The 22,524-nt window shown below is 39.5% G+C and overlaps 2 protein-coding genes across 2 annotated transcripts; one reads left to right on the forward strand and one right to left on the reverse strand.

The window, feature by feature from the left end:
• The first annotated feature begins 1,731 nt into the window (after nucleotides 1-1,731).
• LOC120958189 (odorant receptor 67d-like) lies at nucleotides 1,732-8,776 on the forward strand. The gene is made up of 6 exons (XM_040380815.2): nucleotides 1,732-2,079; nucleotides 2,136-2,668; nucleotides 2,733-2,832; nucleotides 5,847-5,936; nucleotides 6,003-6,158; nucleotides 6,224-8,776. Exons 1-6 carry the CDS (start codon nucleotides 1,852-1,854, stop codon nucleotides 6,281-6,283), a joined length of 1,167 nt encoding a protein of 388 aa, XP_040236749.2. The 5' UTR covers nucleotides 1,732-1,851; the 3' UTR covers nucleotides 6,284-8,776.
• Nucleotides 8,777-8,903: 127 nt separating this feature from the next.
• LOC120958190 (proton-coupled amino acid transporter-like protein CG1139) lies at nucleotides 8,904-10,648 on the reverse strand. Its single transcript, XM_040380816.2, has 4 exons — nucleotides 9,675-10,648; nucleotides 9,318-9,590; nucleotides 9,159-9,243; nucleotides 8,904-9,092 (listed from the first exon to the last, which is right to left on the reverse strand). The coding sequence occupies exons 1-4, from the start codon at nucleotides 9,809-9,811 to the stop codon at nucleotides 8,919-8,921; spliced, it is 669 nt and encodes a 222-aa protein (XP_040236750.1). The 5' UTR covers nucleotides 9,812-10,648; the 3' UTR covers nucleotides 8,904-8,918.
• Nucleotides 10,649-22,524: the final 11,876 nt, after the last annotated feature.

Raw genomic sequence — 22,524 nt, forward strand, 5'->3', positions numbered from 1 at the left:
TAATCAAACCTAATATTTTTATAAGCTTGTATGTCTCTATTCTGCTTGTAATGTATTAGTCTTGTAATCGGTCTGTAATGTATTTTATTGTAAAAACTTTTTCACTATGTTCCAGAAGTTTTACCTCATCTCTTTTGTTGATACTAATGTTAATGTTTGATATTATTTTAAATTAGATTATTCAGTCAAATTTGATCAGACTTGACCGAAAGTTATATAACAATAGAAAAAAGGAAAGTTTTTTTTATTAATAAACATCCAAGAGTTTTGTACTTGGTGTTGATTATACATTGCGGAATGCTTAGAATTTTAAAGCGGCTTTTTTGCATTTTTTCTTACAATTATGGTCAGAAATCGTTTTAAATTAGGTTTCGTCGCTATGATGCACTACCCATTTGCAAAAGAGCAGATAAGCTGTGTATATTAGAATTTTTAACGAAGGAGAAGACATCTTTGATAACTAGTACAAAGCTTCTTCTTCTACTTGGCGTAACGTTCGACGGAGGAACGCCGGCATATAATGGAAAGTAGGCAGAGACGGATACCTTAAGAAAAAATTAAAATGTAGGAAAATTTAAATACAGAGACCATGAATAACTTCATACTTTATGTTTGATTAATGTTTCATTAGGAAATGTGTCAAATCTTGAAAGTATTTGTCAATTTTTATATTTTTTCCCTTAATAAAAAAATGTGTTTTCGTGCACTTTGAAATGTTCGGATAAGACGATCACCTGATGTGGTAAAGATGAATACCATGAAGGGTAAGATGTAAGATGACCCGTTGGTATCACATTTTATTTTGTTTGTCATATCCTGGTATGCACCAAAAAAAAAAACTTCACCAATTGCAACGACGGTTCATTCAGCCGCGGTGAAACAAATTGTAAGTGCCACTTCTAACACCTCATAGAATGCAGAATCTAAAACATTATTGAAATAACGAGTAATAACAGCTGATGTTGCTCCAGCTTACAGAACAACAATCTAGAGCTTCACTTTAAGAAATAACTCTGCAATCCTAGCATGTTTGATGAATTTGTTAATAAGTCAGGTCATTTTTTCCTACAAGTCAAAATTATTATTTTGGTATTATTTTTTTATTTAATTCACGAGGAGCGGAATTGCCGCAGTGTTTAAGACTTTTTATTATTATTATTACTATTATTATAATTATTATTACTATTATTATTATTATTATTATTATTATCATTCTTATTATTATTTACATTTTGATCTTTGTCATCCTATACGATTAAAATGATTAAAATTTGTACAAGTCGTGCTTGATCAGTATAGAGCTAAGTGGATAATAGAAGAAAAATAAGTGGATAATAGATATAAGAAGTTTGTTTGTGGAACGTATGCTATCAAGATTACATTTTATTATGGAGCCTTGTATTTTTAATTCAGTTCAATTGCTGAGATATAGCTGTTTTCCAATTAATCTGAACAGTGCTTGTCTTATACAAAGTATCCCACGGCACACTTATATGAAAATGTCTCCACATGGACTGTGGGGGAAAAAGTTCCCATCAATTGCACTCTAGATCTAATTAGACTAATTGCTGAGATATGTTGGACTGATGTTCGAGTAAATGTTTTGCAAAGCGAAACTGATTGCAGATAATTCCCATGCTAATTAATAAATAATTTTCTAGCATGCTAGTCTGTAAATGGTACTTCTTAACTCTACAATTGAGCCTTAAAAATCAGTTGCTCGTAGATTTGACAGTTGTTAAGCAGTGACATATTTGTTCGTGTAGAACATCAAATTTTGCGTCACACTGTGTATTATTAAGCAAAAATTGTTAAATAGTTTACATTTCCTAGATAAAATTTACTACATCAATGGCAAATGTTGAGGGCTTTCGTAAATTGATGAAATCATTGATTGTGTACTCAAAAGTGGCCGGGGTTGAGATTTGGACAGCACCAGGAAAGTTCGTGCCAGCTTCGTATTACGTTTCGTTTCATATAACAGTATATTTTGTCAGTACTGTTTGGACACTAAGAAAGTACATCGATGATCCAATTCATATGATGAAGGTCCTCATAACGATGGGAACTGCTGTACAGGTAGGAAGTGTTGAAATCAAGATTATGGCTTACGAATACAATGTATTTACTTTTAGCTCTACATCAAATTCTTTGTGGGACATTCTAAAGCCCAAGAAATTATGTTAGTTACCGCTGAACTGGAACAAGAAGTGCTTAAACGTTATCAAAATGGGTCTGAGCAGGAAATTGCTGTGCTTAGACGTACAGGTCGCATTCTTTGGATAGTGCATCGTTTGATGAGCGCGTCATATATTTTCGCTGCAGTCGCATTCGGACTTTATCCAGCATTTTATTACTTTGCAACGGGAGTAGTGGTGCCTTTGTTTCTGTACGAACTACCGTTCTTCGATTTGAGCTCTTCTTTAGGGTACGCAGTAACGATGTGTTTTCAAATTAATCTGTTGGCAATTGGAGTTCTGGGAGCAATACTGTCCGATTTTGTTTTTTTCATGTACGCAATGTACGCTATGGCTAGGGCAGACATTTCGATAGTGCATCTTAGGGAGCTAGAAAACATACTCAATGATCCCTCTAAGAATGAAGAACACTCTGCAGAATTACGTCACAAGTGGGTCCAGTGCATGCACGATCATCAGCAGTCAACCAGGTAAAGTAAGACAAGATTGATCGATGTTCCAGGATATGTGATTGTTTGTTCATGTTTTCTAAAGCTTTTTCAGCACAATTGAAAACATTTTTGGACTCATGTGTTTAGCACAGGTTGCAACTGCAACTTTGTCAATATGTGACGCAATGCTTTTGGTGCTTTTGGTAGGTATACTATATTTTGATAATGGTAGGTTAACTAAAATGGTTAAGTAAGTTTTACAAAAAAGGATGAATTACAAACGGCTATTCAAGTAACTAAACATTATGATATTTTGTACAGAGTTTGCAATAAAATTAAAACACTATTTTAGCAACATTTAAAAGTACTGTGAACAGCTTCTGGGGTGTTGAATGGGTCATCAGATAGGTATTTTGATATGAAATTTGGCTATTAATTTTTAAATCACTTATCAAGTTTGGCATATTTCTCTATTGTACTGTAAGCATGAATTATTGCTTGATCATCGTTGTTTGTTTAGTATTTATCTGGTTTATAAACAATCCAACGCGCCAAGAAGCGTTACGTTTTAGCAGTAACACCGTGAAACACTTTAGCAATTGCATAGAAACACGCTTGACAACGAGAGAGTGGTTGCTATAGACCATCCAAAGTTAACATCCTTCTCCTTTTCTCCGTTGCGATGGTGAACTATATAATGGGCTATTTAATTTTTGATTAGGATTCAGATTTTTCCTTAATTTTTAGAAATTTTGGTTTAAGGTCAAATATATTTTCTTTTTTCAATTCATTTGAATATGTACCCCTAAATTAAAACAAATTAGACCCAACTAGTTTAATTCAACAGGCTATGACACAAAGTAATCAGTTCAAGACTTTAATTCCGATGATGGAAACTCAAAAACACAGGCCAGTGGGCTGCTTTAAAATAAGATTCGGGATATCTAATACATTAAAATGAAAACAGAGGCGAGATTTGAGATTTTCTAAAGTGTCTATAAGCTCTCAAACGAAGCACAATCTGTCAGAGCTGTGTACCTCCCTGAAAAATGATGATCAATCGCCGCATGTTTCAAGACGTTTGAATTGAATACATCCCTTATAATGCGTAAGTCCCGAAGATCTTTTAAGTAGTCCTGAAAACGGGCCAATTTAACTAGTTTCATTCAAAAACTATGTGTCGCTAATTGTAGTTACTCACTTGTCTTTCACTCAATAGACATTTATAGAGAATTAAGAGCATAAAGGGCATGGTGTAATGGTTTGATGAGCTGTGATGGTTCAATAACTTAACAGGTTGGCTGATAAGTCCCCGGTCTGACACATAGATGGCGTCGCTAGTATTAAATGCATATTATTTTTATATAGTACCAACCTTCAAATGATTCGTGTCAAAATTTGACGTCTTGAAAAACTTGGCTTGATAATGAGTTTCCGGACTCTGCCCCAGGGAAATCAACAATAATTGATTGGTATGCAAGATTCAAGCGTGGTGAAATGAGCACGGAGGACGGTGAACGCAGTGGACGCCCGAAAGAGGTGGTTACCGACGAAAACATAAAAAAATCCACAAAATGATTTTGAATGACCGTAAAATGAAGTTGATCGAGATAGCAGAGGCCTTAAAGATATCAAAGGAACGTGTTGGTCATATCATTCATCAATATTTGGATATGCGGAAGATCTGTGCAAAATGGGTGCCGCGCGAGCTCACATTTGACCAAAAACACCAACGTGTTGATGATTCTGAGCGGTGTTTGCAGCTGTTAACTCTTAATACACCCGAGTTTTTGCGTCGATATGTGACAATGGATGAAACATGGCTCCATCACTACACTCCTGAGTCCAATCGACAGTCAGCTCAGTGGACAGCGACCGGTTAACCGGCTCCGAAGCGTGGAAATACTCAAAAGTCCGCTGGCAAAGTAATGGCTTCTGTTTTTTGGGATGCGCATGGAATAATTTTTAACGATTATCTTGAGAAGGGAAAAACCATCAACAGTGACTATTAAATGGCGTTATTGGAGCGTTTGAAGGTCGAAATCGCTGCAAAACGGCCCCATATGAAGAAGAAAAAAGTGTTGTTCCACCAAGACAACACACCGTGCCACAAGTCATTGAGAACGATGGCAAAAATTCATGAATTGGGCTTCGAATTGCTTCCCCACCCACCGTATTCTCCAGATCTGGCCCCCAGCGACTTTTTCTTGTTCTCAGACTTCAACAGGATGCTCGCAGGGAAAAAATTTGGCTGCAATGAAGAGGTGGTCGCCGAAACTGAGGCCTATTTTGAGGCAAAACCGAAGGAGTACTACCAAAATGGTATCAAAAAATTGGAAGGTCATTATAATCGTTGTATCGCTCTTGAAGGGAACTATGTTGAATAATAAAAACGAATTTTGACAAAAAAATGTGTTTTTCTTTGTTAGACCGGGGACTTATCAGCCAACCTGTTACATACTTCTAAGGTACAAACAAAGTTTATTGAAGTATAATTGTTTGAAGCTAAACAACTAAAATGGATAGAATTATTTGCCAAGTATTTATTGAGTGAAACGCTTCACAAAAAATAGCCAGTTTTTTCCACTAGTTTATAAGACCACGTATCTTGCCTGCCGCTCATTTTATGTCTTTTACGATGACAGGTCGTTGGGCACTTTCTTTCAAAAAAGCCCCAACAATAATGCTTGAGGATGGCGCGGATACTGTTGGGTGTAAAAATGCCACCGGTTGTTATTGATAGACTAATGTAATAAGCGAAGTGTATGGTTTAATTGTATAGCTGATCTGAACATAATGATGTATATACATTGGAATTTATTTGTTTATTTATGTATTTATTTATTTATTTATTTATTTAGTAACGCTATTGGACAGATGCGGCACATTAAAAATAACTAAATTACCTGAACCCTTTTAAACTGATTTAAACTGAAAATGTGATAGTCAAACAATTATTGATAAAAAGAAACTTTCTGTTATTGGAACTCGAGCTTAGGTTATGCAATGACGATATGTTTTCACATTGAAATTTATTGATTGGCCCTTCAGAAGCACCACGGAACAACAAAAAAAAAATAAAAAAATCATGTTGAACTATTAAGTAAGAAGAGCCATACAAAATTTTCATATAAAAACATAAGTACATAGCTGTTTGATTGAGATACAAAATCTAATAGAACCTAGTAATTATATGCTGGCTTGTATTTTATTGCAGACGGATTGGTATCCAACATATTCCTACCTGTATGTGATGTTCGTTCAACTATCAGGGTTCTTTGTGATTGGACATTTGGTAGAGCTTAAGGTACAATTATCATACACAATATGGTATGCGTAGTTTTTCTGACAAGTTATAACTTATTTTTAATAGATTGACGCAATGTATAACAAGATCATCTCTATGCCTTGGTATAAGCTTCCGTTGCAGGAACAGAAAGAATTTAGATTTCTTATGAGCAGACAGCAATGTCCGATGATACTGACGGCGTATGGCTTTCATCCCATGAACTTCGAGGCGTACATGAGTGTATATAATAGCTCATAATAGTTTATTCCAGTAAATGGTTGTATATAGTTTTATTTTCTTTGCAGGTGTTGAAGGTTCTGTACCAGTTTTTCGTGATGATCATGCAGTATATTGACAGAAACTGAAACATCAATATTTTATATAATTGTTCCACTTACTATGCACTAAAATGTGTAAAGCACACAAAACAGTATAACGAGCAGTTTTGTTCTAAAAGCAATGTTATTTAAATAACTCAAACTTGAAAACGAGGTTTTAACTCATCGTTTACAGCATTTCTTTCTTGTTTTAATATAGAACAATAGTCTAACTTCATTTCATGGTCGTGGTCGTTTTTCGATTTTCGCGGCACTTTTTTCTTAGCTTTCTTTGATAACGTTAGAATCGGCGATGTGGTGGTTCGAATGTCAGTGGCATGACAACAAATATAAATGGTAAACAACAATTTGCCAGTTTTCATTGGTACCGTTTCTACAAGATAAAGTTTATACCAAGTAGTCGTTGGTTTATACAACAAGTGTAGTTTTGCATTATGCGCACATGGTATACAACTAAATGTTAGTTTAAACACATTTTAAATGGCATCTTAGCAACTCGTGGAACGCGTTGCGAGAGTGGTCATAAATAACAATACCTAAGAAATTGTCTATACAAGTAGTCAAACAGCATCATTACACGCAAGAATAAAGTCCGAGGCAGCGTGAGAGGAAAATTCCTGAAACTGGCTCAACAGAAAATCTACATATGTTATTAAATTATGAAAGAAAAACTTAAAGCAAAAGCGTGTATCTAAACCAAGAATAGTGAAATGTGCCGTAACTCGAGATCTTCCAAATTAGTAATATAAGTTATCAGATTAATTAAGAATTAAGGTTGAACCGGACCTTCTGCAAGTTAAAGAAAACGATAGTTTTTCTACAGACCATGTATTTCAGTATTGATTATGTTCTTTTGGGTTCGATAGTACATCGCAACACACGGAAGTATATATCATTACACAATTTTTTAATTTGATATCTTTCAAAATATTTTTTGCAATGCTAAGCATTTTATTTGATATTTCATGTAATACTGCAAATTACATTTTTGTTTCAATACATAATATTTTGGATGTTTTAATACATAATTACTTCTATTACTTATTTCACTAAGATGATTCATTAAAGTTTGATACGATTGAACGAATAGTATGAACATTATGAAAAGGAATAAAATTTTGTTTTACAAATACATGGAACAGTTTTGCACTTGGTGATGATGAAGAATTGCGCAGTGCTTAGTTTTTGTTAAGTGGCGTTAAATCGGTTTCTCCTACAGTTCTGAATTAACTTCACATAAGGTGCGTTTAATCGTTGCTTGAAAAATAAGCTGTATAAATAAAAAATGCTAACTTTACGCAAGAGGTAAGACGTCACTAAGAGCTAGTGAACATCATACAAAATAAATAGATAAGGTACAAAGATATTTAATTATTTTTATAGATGAACACATGGTATGAAATCTATGAAAAAAAAAATGCTTTGTTGAAAAGTTTTGCAATTTTAAAACAGTTCAAGAGCTTAGACGTGAATTATATTTAACTCCTTTAATAAACCCGAACAGTTTTTGTCTTAAACTAAGTATCCCACGACATACTTATATGAAAGTATCTCCACATAGTATATCCACGTGGTGGGAAAAGTCTTGATCTAATTTGACGTCTAATTGTTGAGATATGTTGGACTGATATTGAAGTCAATATTTTGCAAGGCAAAACTGATTACAAACACTACCCATTTTTATTAATGACTTATCTTCCAATTTGATAGCCTATCTATACCTCAAGCTATGTCTCTTATAGCTTGAACATTGAAGTCCACAAGGACATTTTATTTATGTCGTTATTTTAATAGGATGCCAGGTTTATATTGCACCTTCAACATTTTGCTTTGATGTGGCGTTAGGCAAATTATCTTCTTTGTAATAAAATTCTAGTAAAGGCTGATCATGCTTTGGATGCTTGGATGCTTTTTGCAGGCTTGGATGCTTTTTGCTTAGTTATATCCGTGTAATGGCAACCGCTTTGGTAATAGAAAATGCAACGACGACATGATTTTGAGTTTTTCGAGAATCTAGGAAAGAAAGATACAAGATACAGTCAGAATAGTTAGTCAGATATAGTTGAGTGCTGTTTTTTTTGAGATTCTTTCATACATTTGTCTAATAATTGTTTAAAGTATAGCTTCATAGTTTCAAGAATTTCATGAAGTGCGAGGAAAGTTTTCTAATAATTGGTCTAAGGAACTGTCCAGGAATCCTCAAAGTCAGAAGATAGGTGTCCTACTTTTGGTGACTGCAATCCGGATCCGGATGAATGAAAATGACGCGGAGACATTTCTACAAAAAGTACCTGAAACAATTAACTTTTTTTAGGAGCAACGGGTCATGCCGGCCTATACAGGCTTTCGATACTTATTAAGTACCACGCATCCGGATAGTCAATATTTTTTTATAGCGACGGTCGATACGAGGCTTGAACCCAGGATGGGCATGTTGTTAAGTCGGCCGAGTTGACGATAGTACTGTAGTGATGTTAAAACAAAAATCTAAAATAATAGGAAAACAATTGGACTAGACTGGATAGTTCCATGACTAAGACATATTCAGATACTATTATGGTACCAAATTATAAAAGGGACCAATATGGGGTTGGGATTAGTTCCAGTACCCATAGGTAAATGTTACACGATCTGCATGGGGTCAGGGTCAGTTCCAGAACCGTTACGGTTTCAGTGTAAGTTCTGGTATGGTAACAAAAATCTGGTAACTTAACCAAAGCGTTGAGAACGGCGACAGCACCTTCAGGTTCCGGATCATGTTGATCCCGATCAGCGGCACTAGCAGGATCAGACAGTGAATTTTCACATCCAGCTCGAGCCAGTAGTAGTCCACCAGCTACGAAAAGATTCAAATTCCATTGAATGCTCACGAAACGAAAGCATGTTCGATCAGTTCGCTCACCTGCTTAATGTTGGTCGCCACAAACACTATGTACACGCAGCAAATACCGAGCTGATAAACGATCATGAAACCATCCACGATGACGCTGGAAATAGAGTGCGCGTCCAGAGATTAGACCGGTACCAAGAAAGCAAGTCTCCCTTCGAAAAGCGTACTTACACAGCGTACGGGGCGAACCGGCGCAAACATTCCGGGCCCTCCTCGAGCGCAATCTTCATCGAGATCGGGTAGGTGAGGATCGGCACGCGATGCCGCTTGCACAGGGCGTACTGCGCCTGGACGAGCACGTGCAGGCAGTACGTGCAGAGGATGCCGATCAAGATCGTGTTCACCACGCCGGAGATGTAGCCTGCATTGTAGAAGGCTTGAGGCATCGCGAGAATGCCCGTGCCAAGCGATCCCTTCAGCAGGTGGACCAACGTTTCAAAGTTGCTGCGGAATGGAAATGTGGCGTGAACAATTGTGCAACGAAATGGCAATCCTGTACGTGTGCTGGTGTCACCACGTGTCACTCACGTCGTCGGGTGCGGCCGGTTCCGGTGCAAATGCGGTTCGTAGCTCTCGTCGACGATCGTGTTCCCATTGGTGGCGAACATTTGCATGTCCACGCTGGTGGTGCCCTTCTTCGAGGGACTTCCGCCCGAGCTGCTCATCTTGGGCTGGGTGGGTTGGGGTGTGTCGCTTCACGCCTGCCGTTCACAGCCGTGTCTCCGTACCGCCCAGAGTTGCGCACTGCAATTGGAACACAAATCAGTCAGCGTTAAGTGAACTCAATTGCAGTTCGTTTGTTTGCGTTTTTTTGTTTTGTAAGTCGTATTTTGTTGTGGTAGTCACGCACGATCGCCAGAGAAGCTCACGTGACATAACGCGAACGGGAGGCGTCGTGCGTTGCGCAGCTGAAGTTGAAACATGTTTGACCTTCTTGACAACTTGTTGATGATGTATGGTGTTTGCTAAAGGGCTCATATGGGAGGTTTAATAATTAAAACACACATTCGCAATTTTGTAAAACGCAAAAGCTAAACCGGGATCAAACATTCATTTCCAAACGGCCCTGGCACGCTGAAAGGATGGCCAGTAAACATTCCAAAGCAGTGCCATTTCAATGGTCGTAAATTCGCTAGTTTGCATTAACATCCCCGATCGGACCTACATCATCTTGACCAAGCGTACTCTGCCCATCACCCAAGTCACCCTTTGCTGCACCGGGCAAAGGTGGTTCGATTAGGTCATCGGTGCAAAGATTCCTCGGTCCATGGGGAGGAGAGGGTTGTTGGATGCATGTGCTCTCTAGCTCTAGTTCGGTTTCAATACCTGGTCCGGTACGGTTTTTGGAGCAGTTTCAGTAGATAAGTGAAGATAAGGGAGAAGAGGGAAGATATATTATAGGCCCGGTATGAAGTGAAGTAATTGATTTTTTTAAATATAAAAAAGGCTTATTACACTACAAATCGTGCAATTTAGTCTTCCAAAATCATGATAATATTTTCAACAGGCATGTCTAGAATAAGATTTGTATATATTTATTATAAAAAAGCTTTGAACCTACTCCACAAAATATATGCCTTAAATATATGTGCCCCGCGACTAATTGTATTTTCAAACCGTTAAAGTGGATCGTTATCCCAAAAAGGTTTCAGAGCACTGCGGTATTGGATCGGGATCAATTATACGTCTGGAAAAGGACTAGGATCAGTTCCAGGGACAGGTTCACGACTAAATTAAACACCTTTATGGGATTGGAATCCAGCACCAGAATGAGTTCTTTATATCAGGATCGACATAGGTTTGGGATTAGTCCCAGGAATGTTATGCATTCTGAATCTTCTTCTTCTTTGGTTCAACAACCGTTGTCGGTCAAGGCCTGCCTGTACCACTTGTGGCTTTCAGTGACTTATGGATTGGATTAATCTCAAGGATAGTCAAGTCCTACGTATGGCGGCACGGTCCGTATGGGCCTGGAACCCATGACGGGCATGCTGTTAAGTCGTACGAGTTGACGATTGTACCACAAGCCTGGCTGCATTCTGAATCTGTGTCTGTTAATGCATCCCTTGGAATCAAACATCACCGGGAACATGCATTGCCTTTTAAAATATACTTTTCACGCATCATAAAGGTATTAAATATTCCCGAAGTTATCTTACATAACTCTATAACCGGGCCAAATTAACTAGTTCTGATAATATTTACCATACACTTTTATGATTGTGTTACATAAAGGTTTATTTTAATGTAATTTATTGCGCTCTGTTCAAGAATATTCATGATTTCGTAAAAATCACTTTACTAAATGTTTTCTTCTGGTACTCTTAAGAACCTTACATATTAACAATAATTATTTTAATAAACGGTCATTTATATCAGTAGCTTAAAGTTAGTACTTCTATTACAAGAAAACTGAGATCCATCCATGCCCGGTGTCTCCATTCGCATTCAAATCTTTTAAATCTATGGCAATTTGCCTTAAAATCAATCTGCCATATAAAATCCACTTGAATGCGTACCATTTACCGTCATTTTCTACTAGCAAAGCATATGACCGTAGTAGCGTGGCGTGCGTGGTAGTACTAATTGAATTATCAGTACATTGTATGTGTGTTTTTATGGTACCGCTGGGCCACACACTACATTTCAGTTCGCTAATGTTGATCGCTACCCATGGATGTCCTCCGTCCGTTTGGCTTTTATCGGTAAACGGTTTCGTTCGTGCATTGTGCTCGATGGACACAGCCGACCAGCAGCACCTTCGTAACATTGCCGAAATGATAAGTGCTAATGGATCGTGAAACATCGAAAGTTCAGAGCTGGTGCCACCGATTTCTCCTGCACGACCATGCTGGCTCGATGAAGATCATGGACGGGGAGCCGGTGGACGAGCGACGAAAATCCCCGAGAGCACGCTGCTTCAGCGGACGACTGCGGATGGAGGCAGCCGTCACAGTGTATGCTCCATGGGCAGCGAAGATTCCGAAGGCGAGGAGAGTGATTGCAATGACCACCGGGCACCATCGGTCAAGGGTCGTCCTGCGTCACCCAGACCACCAATGCCCGGCACAGCCGTGACCGAAGGGCCTGATCCGCTGCAACGCTACGGCCGTCTGCAGGAAGGGCGTCCGTCGAGGCATCCGTCGTTTTGTTAACGAATAGCATCTACGACGCTGACACAGGTACAACACTTGAATCATAGCCAATGGGCAGTGGGAAATTGACTTTTAATCTAACCCTTGAGCAACTGGGTGTGTGCATCGTGGTAGAGCGGGACGCACCAGACGTTCCATTCCTGCCGGCGAATACCTTTTCTGAGCATTGGGGAAGAATGTCTGCCGAAGAGTAGCCTGTGGCGCAAGTCATCGTACAGCAATCAATCGGAGATGAATAAGCAGCTCACCCTCCAGCAGAAACCGAGGCCACTTCCGGGCAGTGACGAGGTGCGTCCAGGAACAGTAGGGACGCCAGCCGGCTCGCTGAGGATGATGCTGATGATGATACCGCCCAGTACTGTACGACCGGAGGATGTCGATGTACCGCGAGGCTCCGTAAACTCGTTGGTATCGGTCAACGGGCACAACATAAATTTGACGAAATATCGTAAGTACCTAGAGAGCGTGGATCATGGTCGTCGTTTAATCGTGAAGCTCGCCTTTTTGCACAACGCTTTGTTTTTTCGTTCTTGCTTCGCTGCCACTCAACAAACATTCTCGGTTGGTGAGGATATTACTTTACCGATAGGTCGCACAATCTACAACCACTTCCCGACTGAATTTCTGCCCCCGACTTTCTGTGAGGATCCTGTGTGGGCTGTGTTAGGCCGTCTGCACACGTTTTGTCGGTCGTGCTTGGAGCAGGTTGCCGCGACGGTTACGCACGGTCAGGACAGTGCCCAGTTCTGGCAGCGCATATACAAAAATCACGTTTTTGAATTGGGAATGTAAGTCGTTATCCTCATTGGTCAGTGAACCTGAATGTGTGTATGTTTACGTGTGTCTGGTTGTTGTTTAGTACATATCAGTTTGCCTGCTAGTGTACGACGTCGATAAGCAATGATTTATTGGGGCCACATGTTGCTACATTTAATTAGCTACAGGGCCGAATCCGTTATTTGTTGTAAAGAGTGTCACAGTAATTGAAGATGTGGATTTAAGAACAGTTTAAAAATAAATTAGATTATATTTTTGTATGTAATCTATTTTTTAGTTTATTGGTTTTCTTGTTCAGAAAGAACGATTTATTCTATTTTAGGTAAATATACTAATATTGGGCAGGTTATTGCAGTAGTTTCACAAGAACTGCTCCTATATTTACAATTTTTATTATTTTTCCTGAAAGTGGCGTTATTATGAACGATAACTTATTGTATTATGTTGTGCTATTTTTTATTTGCCGATTTAAATGTATTTTGAGAGATAATTGCAAACACTGGGTGCGTATTTTCGGCTTCTTGGTCTTATTTTCGACAGGCTATACTCCTATTTTTGACAATGCTAATATGTGTCAGAAAATGTTTTAATCAAAGCCAATAGGTTGATACAAAATTTTAAACACTTTTAAACTGTCACTTTACTAAGATTTGTGTTGAAAAGTACTTAATTTATTATGTTATGTTGCCCCTTTTGGTTATTTTGCTGGCAGTTTTTACAATCATTTTGACGTGAGTTACAAACAAAGTATTGAACAAAAGAGACAATCAAACAGCTGCAGAGTACGGCCCCAACTGGCTCACAAATTATTATCTTTCTCTTAACTTTTTTATTTATTTACAGAGAAATTGGAGATATTTGATACAACAAATCGTTTGATGTGTGTCGACATACCCATTGTAGTGTTCTGGTCAAGTTTTAAATGAATATTTAGCAAAATCAAAAGTGTGTTATTGTTTAAAGTTTCGGAAAAAGCCCACGGTATATCACGTGATCGGAAAACGTTAATTTTTTTTTTTTTTTTTTTTTTTTTTTTTGTACGGGCACAGGCAAACGGGAATGGATTTAAAAGTTACCAGTGGTTGTAGTTTTGTAGTTTTTTTTTTATAAATTCCAGTTTAATTACCCTAGTTCGTGTTTTAGCGCTTATTTCTCATCCTATCGAAGTAAAATCCCATTTATCTGCTTATTAAAAAAACAGAAGTATATTCGCTTATGGCTTTCCTAACCAAAATTCTTAAAAACTCTCAAGAATTCTCAACTTTAACAAAAAGATGCTAAGTTTTAGTTACAATTCTTTATCCTTATCAGCTGTTGATAAGTTGATAGAGAATAAATGACTCACTTGTTGTGTGAACAACTGCTGTTCTCGCTTTTTATTAACGACATCACACTGGCCATTACGGAAGCAGATTGTCTACTTTATGCGGATGATGTTAGGCTGTTTCGTATCGTACGTAACACTTCCGACTCTCTTTCTCTGCAAAGATCGATTGATGTTTTCTCTGACTGGTGTATCAATAACGACCTGCTAATTTCTGTTGATAAGTGTACGTCAATGTCTTTCTTTAGAATAGCTAGTCCGATTAGGTATATCTATAGCATATCAGGGACACAACTACCGCGGTGCAATACGGTCAGGGATTTAGGAGTCACCCTGGATCGCAAACTAGATTTCCGACAACATTACTGTGATATTTTAGACAAAGCTAACAAAATGCTAGGATTTATTCGTCGACATTCGAGAGAACTCAATGACCCACACTGCCTGTTAACTCTGTATAAGTCCTATGTTCGTTCCATCCTCGAGTTTAGTTCTATAGTTTGGTGTCCATTCTCTAGTGTTTGGTCCAATAGAATAGAAGCTGTCCAAAAGAGAGTTACTCGTATTGTCCTACACTTCACTCCGTGGCGTAATGTAACCCCTCGTCCATCGTATCATACTCGTTGTTTGTTGTTTGGTCTGGACACACTTGCTAGGAGACGTGATAATGCCCAATGTACGTTTTTATCCAAACTTATTGTCGGTGAGATAGATTCGCCAGAACTACTGGCTAGAGTCAACATAAATGTCCCTCCTAGAGTGTTCCGTAACTACAGACTAATAAGAACTGACCTTACAAGACGTGCATACAGCGAGAACGACCCAATGACTGCGATGGCCCGTAAATTTAATCAGCGTTACATTTCATTTGACTGGCACCTACCTACTAGATTTTGTTGATCCGTTTTGTCATTGTACACTGCGTTAGTTATTTAAGTTTTAGTTTTAATTCAGTGATAAGGCCGCTTGTTTGGCCAATCACTTAATACAATAAACAACAAACAAACAAACAACAACAACTCGTTATGAGAGGAGGCTCTTTTTCATACAATTTATATCAAAAGTTAAATAATTGATTCCAGGTTATAAAGAAATTCAAGTAATGGAGCACCTTTAAGTGGCAACAGTAATGCATTGATCAATTAATAGTAGGTCAGAGGTGAAAGAGACCCTCAACGGCCTAAAAAATCTGTAAATCGATAATCAACAATAACATTTCTTGGTATCAAAACTATCTCCTTCATGATTAAGTACATCAAGAATGCATGCAACAACACACGCAGCATTATGCCAAACACTTGAGCAACACAGGCTTCTTAGGGAGGTGATACACTGTGATCCACGCCCTGCCCACTTCCACGGCCGAAGATGTGATATGATTTGTTAAGTCTAAATCTAAGGGTCTAGGTCTAAGTGTATAATTAATGTATTAAAATGGTCTGATTTGGGTTTAAAAAAGGGGTTATAATGTGTTTATACTATGGGTAAGATGGGTATTTGAATAGGTTATCAGATGGGTGTATATCAGATGTATATCATTGCTTACTATGCCTGTTGTGCACATCGCTCAAGTTGTTTCAAGGCTCCGGCTTCGCTTAGAGCACGTACGTTCCATGAGCCCATTTTAATCGTAGTCCTGGAGCATTGCGTAGAGTAGGTATCGTGAAGTCTGTTTCGTATTCTTCTAATTAAACATGTTGGATAATTAAAATTAATATATATCTTTTAGGGTGTTTACTGTGGCACCTAGAGTCAATCGACAGCTCCACAATATGCTTGAAAATTCTCCCATCGATTTTCAACACTCCTTTAAATGATTGCAAATGTCCACTGCATACTTTCAACATTCCCCTACCTAATTGCAACATTGGCCTAAGTGATTGAACTATTCCTTTCTTAAATTAGAAACCCTGAATTTGGCGTGATTAGTCTAAGGTAGGAACAAATTAAGCGTGCTAAAGCATATTCATGCAGGGCATGCTCCATTCGCGATCTCAAACTCCAAGTCGCATGCTTGATTTTCCTTCAATATGTCGTGATGTGTTCATAATGATGAAGCAACAGATCACATAAAATAAAAACACAACATAAGCTAACAATTTTACATTAATTGAGTCATTGTTACCAATATGAAACAAAGAATAAAAAATGTACAGGTCTCTGGTTCATTTTTATACAAATGCACTGCTTTAGCTTTTTTCATTTTCTTCATCATCATCATTTCACTGCAATCCAATTTCATTGAAACGTGCCCACTGGTTAGCAGAACCATTCATGGACGCAAAACTGTACCGGTACCGGGCCCTATTTCATTTCATTTCATTTCATTTATTAATACAATATCCGCCATCAAGGCTAAATAAGGCAGACTTAAAACTAAATAAACCCTAACAAATAAACAAAATAATTCATGAAAAACTAAGCCTAACTAAACTAGTCTAGACCTAGCAAAAAAATTAAAGAAAAAAAACATAGGTAGAGCGTAGAGACTATCAAAACTTAATGAAACTTAGAAGAATAATTAAAGAGAATTAGAAGAAAAAATACGGTTACGGAAAGAGTTGAGAGAGGAGTCGAAATCAAAGAGATAGTAAAAGTGGTTAAACAATCTGAAACAGGATAGAATAGGATCATTGAAAGTATAAAGAGTATGACGTGTTTCAATTGACAGAGGATCACGAGGACGAAGGGAACGAGAGGGAACATACAACGAGATGGACGAGAGCAAATCAGGAGCATCAGTATCAGAAAGTAATAAGCCACCAATAAAACATGCCTGAGACACTTGGCGGCGGAAGCTTAAAGAGTGAAGATTGAATAACTGCAATCGTGTTTCATAGGGAGGTAGTGAGGCAGCACCGAACAAACGACGAGAGGCAACCCTGGTAAAAAGGCGCTGAATGCTTTCAATTCTCGAACAGCCATCAATAGTAGGAGGATTCCAGATGATGCTAGCATATTCAAGAAGAGGCCTTACCAGAGCACAATAAAGGTTTCTTAAGAAGCTTTGATCTCTAAAAATAGAGGTAAAACGTAAAATAAACCCAAGAGTTCGATTAGCTTTTAGTAGAACCTCATCAAGCTGCAGTTTAAAGTTAAGACGACTGTCGAGTATAATACCAAGGTCACGGATGGACAAAACACGAGAAAGAGAAGAGTTAGAGAGAGTATAGTTAAATGAAATAGGAGAAAGAGAGTGAGAGAAAGAAATGACAGAACATTTATCAGGGCACAAGCGAAGAAAGTTGGATGAACACCAATGAACAAATGAATTAAAGTAATGTTGAAGACTCATACAATCAGAAGAAGAGGACACAGGTAAAAAGATTTTGATATCATCCGCATAAAGGAGATGACCATCAGGAGGTAAAACATTACAGACATCATTGATGAACAAAGAAAACAGAAGTGGACTTAGCACACAACCCTGAGGAACACCTGACGTACAAAAAAACTCCTCAGATAAGTACGACCCGGTTTTAACCCTGCAAGATCGATTACTTAAGTATGAGGACAGCCAGCTAATAATGCCATCACCAAAACCAAGTTTAGATAGTTTAGCTAATAGTAAAGAGTGGGGCAAACTATCAAATGCAGCATGAAAGTCAGTGTATATTGCATCAAGTTGGGTACCTGCCTCAAAAGATCTGAAAATATTGGTAACAAAAGACATGAGATTAGTAGAAGTAGACCTACCAGGCATAAAGCCATGCTGTTTAGGGCTAATAGCGGAACTACAACTATGAAGTATGGTTGGAAAGATACATAGCTCAAAAGTTTTGGCTGTGGCACATGTTTGAGTTATCCCACGATAATTAGAGACCATGCTACGGCATCCCTTTTTGTGTACCGGAAAAAGCCAACAGGATTTCCAAAGAGCAGGAAAGACCCCGAGAGAAAGTGAAAGGTTGAAAATTTTAGCAAGGTGTGGAGCAAGCACGTCCTTACAGTTTATTAAAACTGCGGCAGGAATGCCATCTGGACCAGGAGTAAAAGAACGTTTCAACCCAAATAACACCTGTACAACTGTTTCAGAGCTAACCGAAATATCGGAGAGATTAATTAAGTTCTCTGGCGTGTAGAGTAGCCCACCCTCAATAAGGTTAGGGTCACTAACCGGTGGCTCAAACATTTGGGAAAAATGTGCAGAGAATAGCTCACAGATCTCAACAGGCGTAGAGGCAGTTCGAGAATCAAGTACCATTTCATTAGGTAACGTATTGCACCCTCTTCGAATCCTAACAAATTGCCAGAAGGATGCTGGATCAGAACGGAAACGCGATTGCAGTCTACTCGAATAGGCCTCAAAACGAGCCCTGTTGTATAGTCGATGCGCAGAGGCAGCGTACTTAAATAAACGAAAGTTGAAAGCAGATCGGTTCAGACGATACCTCCTAAGATATTTCATTCTATCCTTTTTCAGGTTGCGAAGAGTACGATTGGACCAGGGAGGATTAGGAGGGGAACGAAAAATAGGTGTACATGAAAGGAGTGCAGAGGTTAACAAAGCATTAAACGATTGGACAGCCTCGTCGACCGATGTACATTGATAAAAAAAAGACCAGTCGGCACGAGATAGAATAGAATTAAGTTTACGATAGTCTGTAAGACGAAAATTATAACGAACACTCAATGAATTAGGAGCAGAAGGCAATTCATTCCTAACCCTACTAGCCCTAAATAAAGAAGACGGTAACGCAATTTCCAGAGCAGGATGATGGGCATCCTGGGGCAGGAGCAGTGACGAAGCAGGATACACAGAAGAACAAGCAGCAGCAGCAGAGTTAGAGAGCACCAGGTCCAGATAATGATTTGAATGGTTATGCACCCCGTTCAGCTGATAGAGTTCATGAACAAATAAACAAATTAAACAAATTTAACACATCCAAAAAGCAGGAACTGGATGAATTCAAAGAGATATGAGGCACATAATGTCTCATAGGTAAAGATGAATCTGACCTTACTGCGGCTGCAGGCGACCACCCTAACGCCGGTTGATTGAAGTCGCCAAGAAGGATAAGATGATCATTCGGTTTCATATGCATGTATGCATCGCTGATGAAAGCAGAAAGGGATTCGAAATAGTTGCGGTCGCTGCTCAAATACGGTGGCACATAAACAATCCCCACATAAAGACGAAACTTAGGAAAAGAAACACGAATACATAAAGCTTCAAGCGTAGGTTGATTCATGTTAAGTGCCACAGACGGATAACGACTGGAACATGCAAGCAGCACACCACCCCCACGCGATCGTTCATTGTTTAACCTGCTGCGATCGCAACGGTATATATTGTAAGAATCACTATCCAGGACCATATTGGATGGAATCGATTCATTTAACCAGGTTTCAGTAAGGGCAAGCATTTCAAACCCTGATTCATTCGCAGAAAGGCGCAATTCATTATATTTGGTGCGAAGGCCTCGAACATTTTGGTAATAGATCACGAAGGGGTCTATTAATTGTGAGCTATCCGTTTGGCAAACGGGCTGATCTGTGGTGAGCGATTCGTGTTGCTGAGATTGTTCTGTGATTGAAGCCCCACCCCCGGTGATAACTGAGGGGGTGTGGGAGGAAACTCCGGTTGGATAGCCTCTAGGATCTCGGTCATCTGGGATAGTGATTGATTCCCGCGCTGTGGGGATGGCGATCGATGATCCAAAAAATGATCCGGATGAGCGGTGCTTTTTGTCGCAGCTGAAGAGCAATTTGCACTGCTTGAACGATGCGAAGTAAGCGCAGAAGGGTCAAATCGGGCCCTTTCATGTATACGTTGCTTTGGTAGGCCACGATCAACAAACTCACGAACAGTAAGTGAAACTGGCCAAATAGTAGATTGAAGCGCCAGATCCTTAAGTGATTTAGGAATACTCACTTTAAACGATATAAAGGACATCAAATCAAGGTTTGCACCCTTTTTCGTGAGACGGTAAACATCTATGTTGTCGGTTGGCAGCACAGCTTTAAGCCACACACGCATATCATCAGCGGAGACATGCGATTTGATGTTCGTGAAGTATAACCATACTTTTTCTGCTATGCCAGTGTTCGTGGTATCATGGTTCAAAACAGGATCAGAAGATGATTTTCTATTTGTTCGGCAGTGCCCAGCACTAATATCACTAAGGTGACTACCTTAGTACGATGAGTGTAGTGGTTGCAGCTATCAGAAGCTTCCACAGTGTTGGTATCGTTCGCTGCTTGTTGGATATCTGCAGTGAGCTCCATTGAGTTGGTAAATGTACGGCGAGTGGATGCTGTTTTAGTCATTCTGGTATTAGTGGCGTTGAGTGACGATGCATTAGTGGACGTGTGCGTTCGCGATGCGTGAGAAACAGACGGCTTAGCTAATATGGGTGTTAGCTTATCAGCGAGAGCGAGGATCTCAGCAAGCAAATCGCTCTTGATAGCCGATCTAAGAGAAGAGAGAGATGAGTCAATCGTGGTGAGAATATCAGCTTTCACCAACTCGAGTAGGGCTGCTATCTCACTTGTGAGAAGTGAGTTTGTGCCATTGCGAAACTCGTTACAATTTTTGCACAACCACAACAATTGATTATTCCGCCCAAGCTCACGAGTAGAATCACGGGACAAATCCGTGCAATGGGTATGATGCTTGGAACCACACACACCGGCGCAGGATACCGAATTTGCACTATCGGTGGGTGCATTGCAGGTTGAGCACTGCATAACGAATGACACAGCACAAACTGACGAGTGACAGGAGCAGGAACGAAGCCAAACAATATCTCGGCAAAACTGACGAAATAACAGGAGACTAGGTGCAAGAACTCAAGTGCAACTTGATAACAATCGAAGGCACGCACTAGCCAGTACAAGCAACTCAGCAGCACCAATGTTGCAAATGTTGAAAATCAGGCAGTAACACGGCAAAACAGCATCAAAAATCAGGAGCACAAGGAAGGCACAACCACTCGGTTTGACAGTCGATCTCAACTGCACTCCATTTCGCTGTGTTTCCAGTCATGATGTTTGCCACCGGTTTTTTGTGTCTTGCTTTCTCACCACTCCAGTTTTGGTCCCTGGTCGTCGGTTTGCATGTTATGGAATGTTATGGAACTATTTTTCTGACTTCTATAACCATCATCCGACCAAATTCCATATGAAATACTTAAATACAGCCCACAAGAAAGCAAAAGTGTTTTACTTATTTCATTTTCACGCCACAAACACTTTTTGGGATCCGTCGACCACTTACCCTTGAATCACCTTTTTGGGCGGAGAGAAAACAACAAAAATCACATTTCTGTTTCACTGTATGCCATTGATTTTCAGCAACCGGCAATCGTATCCACACTGTTTGTTCAAACGAGTACATATAATTTTTGCAACTTTTGCAGTGAAGCACACCGGCGGCAACGTTTCACCGCCTTGCACGGTATCGTTCAGCTTGGGTTGAGCGAGCTGATGAAAGTGCGGCCCCGACCTACACCGTCTGTCTCGGGACAGGCCGACTCGATGCTACTCTCAATTAAATGTCTGATGCATTCGGAACATCAATTAAAACTATTCTGCACCACTTGCCATCAGGTGATCTGCGGTGAGTGGAGCACACCGGGACCACCACTCTACGACGGCGAGCCGGGCGGGCAAGGTGTACGGACGATTTATGTGGAGTGCTATCGAACAGACGCGTCCCCTGCAGGGCTATGTGCTGCAGTCGGTGATTAAGTTGAACGACTTGAACGTACGAATCAACAGCCGCTGTGAAGCGGTACAGCAGGAGGTGGACGCGTTCGTGCATGAGTATGTGGCAGCGCTCGAAGAGCATCGGTGTACGCTGAGCGAGCGGATCGGTAACATTCGCCAAGCAAAGATGAAAATCATCATGGCCCAGAAGTTGGATCTTGGTACCGAGAAAAGGGGCAAAAAGACAGGGACTTGTAATGTACTTAAGAAATTTGAAGAATAATTCAAGAAATCATCTAGGTAAAACCGGTGCGACCAGTTCCGGGACTCTCAACGGCATGTAGGACTGCGATACAACAAACCGTATGCCAGGATGATACACAACGCAAAATGAAATTGTAATTAAACAACTCATTTGCTGGACTAGTCTAGGTGAAGATTTTCCACGCTCAAATGCTGGATTCATTTACTT

Source organism: Anopheles coluzzii, chromosome 3, assembly GCF_943734685.1.
Source record: "Anopheles coluzzii chromosome 3, AcolN3, whole genome shotgun sequence".
NCBI lineage: Eukaryota > Metazoa > Arthropoda > Insecta > Diptera > Culicidae > Anopheles > Anopheles coluzzii.